At 32.5% G+C, this 7,908-nt stretch overlaps 1 protein-coding gene across 1 annotated transcript; it reads right to left on the reverse strand.

Moving 5' to 3' along the window:
• Window positions 1–344: 344 nt before the first annotated feature.
• Window positions 345–6,048, reverse strand: LOC128553959 (uncharacterized). The gene is made up of 2 exons (XM_053535159.1): window positions 5,920–6,048; window positions 345–3,659 (listed from the first exon to the last, which is right to left on the reverse strand). Exon 2 carries the CDS (start codon window positions 3,649–3,651, stop codon window positions 2,143–2,145), a length of 1,509 nt encoding a protein of 502 aa, XP_053391134.1. The 5' UTR covers window positions 3,652–3,659; window positions 5,920–6,048; the 3' UTR covers window positions 345–2,142.
• Window positions 6,049–7,908: the final 1,860 nt, after the last annotated feature.

The raw sequence follows: 7,908 nt of genomic DNA on the forward strand, positions 1-7,908 counted from the left end.
TAAATTATGTGGATAAATAATGCTGTACCATGATTTCTGGTATATCAAACAGGCAGTACTACCTTCTGAGACCATACTATCTAGAAACCACTTTTTTTGGTCCTTTGTGTGATCTCTTAATACAATGTCTACTATTATTACATGTGTTGTGGGGAATAAAATTTTTGTTATTTAACTGCTGTCATGTTTAACAGCATGTCTATATGTTCGTTTAATAGTTTGCTTGGAAGCAGTGGTCTAGACTAGCCGTTTACTAGTAGTAAATCATTACGTCAGAATTACTGACACGTCAGGATGACACCACCCTTTACTTCGAAAGGGAAAATAAAAACACAAATACTGAATAAATTTAAAAACCAACCAAATTTTTACTTATCTTTCAAAACTAATATTTTACAAAGTGATCTAAATATACAAGTTAGAAAAATGCCAAAAATACTGATAAAGATGACAAATCAGCTTAATGAATAAAAAGAGTAACGTTTTAAGTTCTGCCAAAAAGTAAATAATAATCTAAATAAATGTTATTATTAAAGTATTTAAATGTATTTTTGTGACTCTGTACTTATATGACTCTGTGCCTAAAATAACAGCAATATAAATTATCAATATTTACTGAAGTATTTAAAGATGAAAATCTGAAATTATTGCTGTTAAAACAATAGAATTAAAGTTACTTACTTAAAGAAAATTACTTACTAATTTAGAGAAAAGTTACAATGAATTTAGTAAAACTCTTAGGTCAAATAACTAGCCAAAAAATAAATACAAAATTAATTAATTATTAATTACTAAACCCTAAGAGAGTTTTTAAGATGTTGTCAGTCCAAAAATTCCAGAGTGAAGAAATGGCTCTAAAATTCTACTGAGGTAAACTCTTCCAGAATGCAGTCAACCATGAAGGATGTAAAGTACATTCTGATTGGTCAGCATTTTTCTGATAAGCCATTCAACATTTATCTTACATATCAGCTATGACCTTGACAGTGTTTATGTAAGCTCTTTTTCTTTAATCTAAAAATAGCTCAAAGTTCTTTCATAACTGGTCTTACTAAAAAAGGCTGATGTAAATACAAAATGAAAATATGTAATGATATTAAATGCAGTTTGTTGCAGTAAAGATAAACTGAAAGTACTGATGACTATGAAGTACATAAGCAATAATAAAGTATCAAATGAATATACTGAACTGAATGATCTGTCTAGGTAAATCAGCAGTCTTTAATAGACTACCTAAATATCTATGCTTTCAAATCTTAAAATACCATACTCTTTGTAAGTACAAACATTTAAGATAAAATATTAGACTGTTAGATGATATTATGCAATACTGAAACTATGTATTATGTAACATTATGTTGTAAAAATCCAACTTTACAACACATGCATAACTATAGAAGAATATGTACAATCAAACCTCGATATCTTAACTTTGTCATGACCAAGGAAAAAATGTTGACATATCAAAAAATGAGATATCCGAAGTAAGGTCAACTTTGGTCAGTAGATGGGATAAAGAAGTTTTGTGTTAATAGAAACAGGTTTATTTAGAAAAAATGTGTATATTTGTATAAACATGTTTTACATATTGATTCGTCATTACTTTCTGAAATCAATCATTAATAAAGTCTTTTGCTGTTTGTTTCGTACCTTTGTTGAACCTACTTCCTGGTTTCTTATTACCTCTTTTTGCCATCTTGTTATTTGTTAAATGCACATGATGTGAAACGCGCTCATAAGTTTAGACCAACTAAATTTTCATCTCCATTTGATGGCTGCATCTTATTGTATCATTTTTCGCACATCGTTTGGCAGACGATTAATGTCCACTCGAAACAACCAATGTCAGAATAGAGTAAATTTTGAGATTGGGGATTGAAAATTTAGTCAAGATATCAAAAAAATTGAAATAAACAAATCAAGATATCTGTAGTTGATTAATATAAAATAAGATGGAAAAAAATCATGACCAGATTTGACTATATATTCCACATGAAAGATTAAAACAAATACTTTTTTTTTAAAAACTCTACATATTTCATCTCCTCAGTTTTGCTATGAAATGGATTTGTAATATTACTGTTAACCTGTTAAATCTATGTCACTGAGATCTACATTTTTTTCAGATGTTTACTCAGGTTTTCACATTGAAATTTCATGTTCCTGAAAATAGTTGCCTTTTTGGTCATCGGTCATTTGGTTTGGTAATTCATTGTCTGACTTAGATTTCTCGAGTTCTGGAGAATATTCGCCTTTCAGGTCATCTGTTATCTGTTTGTGTAATTCATTTTCTGATTTAGATCTCTCAGAATCAAAATGATATTTGCATTTGAGATCATCTGTCATTTGGTTGTGTAATGCATTTTCTGATTTAGACCGCAGAAGTTGTGAAGAATATTTGCTTTCAAGAGCACCTGTTGTCTGTTTGTTTAATTCATTTTCTGATTTCGATCTCCCAGATTCAATAGGAGTGTTACATTTCTGATCATCGGTTAGTGTTATTTGTTCTTGTAATACATGTTCTGCGCTAGATATCTCAGACTGAAAAGGATAGTCACACTTCTGATCATCTGTCATTGTTATCTGTTTGTGTAACACCTTTGCTTTGTTAGCTCTTTCAGAGGAAGAGTTGTGACATTTCTGGTCATCTGTGACGTACTGGTGTAATACTTTTTCTGCAGGGTATTTGCCTTCAGGATCTTCTTTAATCTCGGTCAGCTTTTCAATTTCTAATTTAAACCTTTCAATTTCTGCAGAATGACTTGTCTTAAGGTCTATAATTTTTTTGTGTAATGCATTTTCTGCTTCTAATCTTTTAATTCTGCTTTTCTGATTTCTCAACTTTTGTGCCTGTGATTCACTTTTTGATTTCAGTTTTGTAATTATAGCTGAATATTTACATTTTTGATCATCTGTTTTCTGTTTCTGTGATTCAATTTCTGCTTTAAGAATTTGAAGTTCTTTATGATGATGATCTTTCTCTGCAAGATATTTTTCCAGCAGCAAGTATCGGTGATCCCTTTCAATATACAGCTTTTCTGAAAATTTTACATTTTCAAATTGTGTTCTCAATTCATACAGTGTCTGACTAGAAACAGGCTTTTCCTGCAGTCTTATTCTCCGTAACTCTTCAAGGTATGGAGATGGATTTATTTGTACCAGTTCTAATGCATTTATGAAGTCACCTATTAACTTTAAAGTATCTTCAAAGTAAGTAGTTTCACAGGCAGGTGCTCTGAAATGAGCTATCCTATTTCGGTTGTTTTTTATTTTGACAATATGTTCACTAATTGATATACCAGCTTTGTCTGCTAGATCTAATCCAAAGAGTTTTGAATCTATTAAAGCGTATGAAAATTTGCTGATATCCCATTCATAGTTTTTCCAATCATCATCTCGGAAAGTCTTCTGCATTCGATTTCTTTTGTCCTTTTTTCCTCCCTTTTCTTTTTTAGATAAGCCGTCTAAGCTACTTTTAAAGAGTTCATCCTCTTTTTCTTCAAACCATTTCACACTTGCTACATCTTCTGCCCATGGTGTATCAGGGTATTTCTTGTCCCAAAGAGTTTCAAATAGCTCTTTAAGAGCAGGTTGTGCAACATTTTTCTCACTCCTTACAACTCTGTGGAAGTTAAATTCATCATCTTCCATACCTTCAGCTGAAAAAAACAACAAAAAACAGAATTTTCAGACTTGATAAGTAAAAATGTCAAGTATTATATTTTCAAATTGTGTTCTCATATATTTTAAACAGTGTCTGACTAAAATGCAGAAAACAAGTCAGATGTAATGCATATTGGTATCGTATGAGTATAGGTAACACGCTTTTTATGGAGATTCTGGTCAGGATTGTCTTAGGATCAGTGCGACGTATACTTGGGTATAAATTAAGACCACATTTTTTCCCTGGCTCAGAAAATTCAGAAAATCATTTGTTTACACCACGTACCTTTACATTGAAGAGAATTCAAAGGGAGTAACCACTCGGCCATAGCCAAAAGCCAGTATCCGGACTTAGTGCCGTAAATGAATTTTGTATAAAATGTAAAATTAAGGGCTCCCGCAAAAGCTTTAAAGACCAGCTCTAGTCCTACCTGTCACTGAAGAAGCAAGAAAATCCTGACTATGAACAGTGACGCCTGTCAAAATAGCAGGGCTTTAAAGAAATGCTGATTTTCATTAAAATATATTTTACAACTCATTTCTATAACTCAATGTTAAGTTTTTATCAAAACCTATGTAAAACTAAATTTCTTGTGTTTTCACACATTTGGCAACTATATCAACCATACTTACAAGTTGCCACAACACACAAGGAGATGTTTAAGAAGGTGATGAGATGGAAAAGGTGTTTAGAAGTTTGAGAAAGTGTTAAGAAAGTTGAGATAGTATGGACAGAACTTTAATATCTGCGTTTTCTGTAGCATCTGATACTCAATTCGTAGATCGTAAACTTAAACCAATTTTTAGCTCATCTGATTTTTTGAAAAAAAATGATGAGTTATTGTCATCACTTGAGCGGTTGTCGGCGTCGGCGTCGGCGTCTGCGTCGGCGTTGCCTGGTTAAGTTTTATGTTTAGGTCACCTTTTCTCCTAAACTATCAAAGCTATTGCTTTGAAACTTGGAATACTTGTTCACCATCATAAGCTGACCCTGTATAGCAAGAAACATAACTCCATCTTGCTTTTTGCAAGACTTATGGCCCCTTTTGTACTTAGAAAATATCAGATTTCTTGGTTAAGTTTTATGTTTAGGTCAACTTTTCTCCTAAACTATCAAAGCTATTGCTTTGAAACTTGGAATACTTGTTCACCATCATAAGCAGACCCTGTACATCAAGAAACATAACTCCATCTTTTTTTTTGCAAGATTTATGGCCCCTTTTGGACTTAGAAAATCAGTTTTCTTGGTTAAGTTTTATGTTTAGGTCAGCTTTTATCCTAAACTATCAAAGCTATTGCTTTAAAACTTGCAACACTTGTTCACCATCATAAGTTGACCCTGTACAGCAAGAAACATAACTCCATCCTGCTTTTTGCAAGATTTATGGCCCCTTTTGGACTTAGAAAATATCAGATTTCTTGGTTAAGTTTTATGTTTAGGTCAACTTTTTCTCTTAAACTATCAAAGCTATTGCTTTGAAACTTGCAACACTTGTTGACCATCATAAGCTGACCCTGTACAGCAAGCAACATAACTCCATCCTGCTTTTTGCAATAATTATTGCCCTTTTTGGACTTAGAAAATAATTTTCTTGGTTGAGTATTATGTTTAAGTCAACTTTTCTCATAAACTATCAAAGCTATTGCTTTAAAACTTGCAACAGTTTTTCACCATCATAAGTGGACACTGAACATCAAGAAACATAACTCTAACCTGCTTTTTGCAAGAATGATGGCCCTTTTTAGACTTAGAAAATCATGGGTAGGACAATATTTCTATTACACAAAAAAAATCAGATGAGCGTCAGCACCCGCAAGGCGGTGCTCTTGTTTAACTTGGTATTTTTTTACTGGCAAAGCTCTAATTCAGAGTCAAGCACTGAGAAAAATGGAGTGCACTGTCTTATGGACAGATCTTGTTACATTTCTATTTATGTTTGACTCGTTTGACACTTTTCAGAGCATATATAATTATGCTCAGTAGCTGGTTATAAGATTGTAAAAATCAATTGACCCACTTCTTCATACCCTGTAATAAAGTATCCCTGTTGTAAGTATGTATGGTTCATCATCTCTCACAATAAGAAAATAAATGTCTTCCATTAATGTCAAACCCCTCACAGGGATGTAGACATTTGGACACCCATCTCTACTCTGTATTACAGAATAAAATGGCTCTTATTAAATATTTAGTAAATATTCTCTTCAAAAAGTAAATATGGAAGTTTTAACTTAAAAAAGATTAAAATATTTTACCTGTTATGTGTTATTACGAATATCTTTGTACCCATAATCCACTTTATGCAGGGGCTGTTCATTAATTCTCCAGATTCTCTGTTTTGAAACAATACCGTACTTTATCTCACCTGAGCATTTTGAGTTTTTGTGATCACCAAGTGTAACATCCTTGGATGGACATTTCTGAGTTTGTTGAAATAATTGCAGTTAACTACATTAATTTACTACAAGAGCAAAAATTTGAAAAATCTTTAAACAACTTCATCTCATGAACCATTTGACGGATGTTCACCAAGCATGGCCAGAAGCATCCTCATGTAGATTTTTCACATTTTTTTCAAATGGTTCCACTTGACTGCACTTGATAACTACCAGAACTCATAGAGAATAGAAAATCCTTAAATGATTTCTCCTGTGGATCCACACTGCATTTACACCAAACTTGGTGTTTCTCATCTTAAGAAAGGATTGTTCTCAAATTTGTTCAGTTGGTTTCACTTGATTGCACTTGATGATTGCACTTGATGGTTTTAAGAGCTAAAAACAAAGAAAAATAAAACAACACTTTAACAGCTTCTTTTAAGCTCTTGATGGGTGTTCACAAAACTTGGTCAGAAGCATCCCAATAAATGGGTACTAAACTATGCCTGAGGTACCGTCTGTGCCGGAGAGGAATGAAGGTACCTTGCCTCTGGTATTGCAGGTACTTCACCAATGTTGACAAAATGAGAGACCGGTGAGTGATTTTTCCTTTCATTTTTGTGATTTTGTTACTGCATGAAAAAAACTTTTTTTTAATCAGGGAATGTAGTGGGATGTAGTTGTATCTTGCTTATACATCTTTGCTAATAAAGTGGCAAATGACCAATATCTTAGAAATGCAAGGAAAATTAAGTTGTGAAGGAAACGTGAAACATTTTTTACTGTTTGGACTCATTTCTTCCTGCTGAACCAAAACGTATCGTCACTTCTGTCATAAATTATATCTTTGGATTTTATTCTATCTGTCAAAACATAAAATGTGTCCATGAAATTCAAATTTGAAAGTTATGTCAATTTTTTAAAATTACCGCAGGCACTTTGAGTATAAGGGAGGTTATATACAATAGTACTATTGTTCAATTAATTTTAAAATGAAAGCTGTTCCTCGCAAAATCAAACTTATCATGTCTATACAAAATTGTCTACTTTCATTTTCTAAAGCGATTCATTGAACAAGGCTGCCTGTTCAGGCAGCATAAATTTTGACTCATTTTAGCCAGAGCTTTTGTGATCACTCTTTTGTTCATCTGCCTTCATGATTTATGTTGTAAGCAGGTTTCTCAACAACTACCCAAACTTCATACTTCATCTTCTTCCATTGGTGTACAGGTCCCACTCATACATGCCTTTTGCATCATCAAATGACCTCCCAGGACAAGTAACTGTAAATTCTTGTGTATAATGTGCAGTACCCCAACTTGTTTGTTATCTGTATGATTTAACTTCATCTGATTATGTAAACTGCATAATAGCCTTGCAAGAAATTTTTTATCAGCCCTCTTAACATAAGTTGTTCAAAAAGATTTTAGTGGAGTACTATTGTAACTGTATTTAGATTACAAAATAGTTAGGTTTGTTTCCATACAACTACATTTGAATAAATCGTATCCGGTTACACAGTACAAGACATTTAAAAATAGTAGAGTAGTTATAGTGACGGACGTCATTTGTCAACAAACTATAATTAAACATGCTACCAATAAACTTTGATAATGTACTACTCCCGCATGACAATCTAAACGGCAACATGTTTATATTATTGTTTGATTGTGAAGGTTGTCAATGATAGAAGTTAAGTGAAAACTCTAATGTTATACAAAAATATTTTTATGTATTGAAATATCATAATTATCAAACATGTTATCCTTTGAGTTATAGTGTGGGATTTATATATCCCCAATGAATAAAAGACAGAAGTATGTCCTTCTAAATTGAGATATTCTAAGTAAGGTCATGCCCAGGGGT

The sequence above is a fragment of the Mercenaria mercenaria genome, unplaced genomic scaffold (assembly GCF_021730395.1).
Source record: "Mercenaria mercenaria strain notata unplaced genomic scaffold, MADL_Memer_1 contig_4545, whole genome shotgun sequence".
Lineage (NCBI taxonomy): Eukaryota > Metazoa > Mollusca > Bivalvia > Venerida > Veneridae > Mercenaria > Mercenaria mercenaria.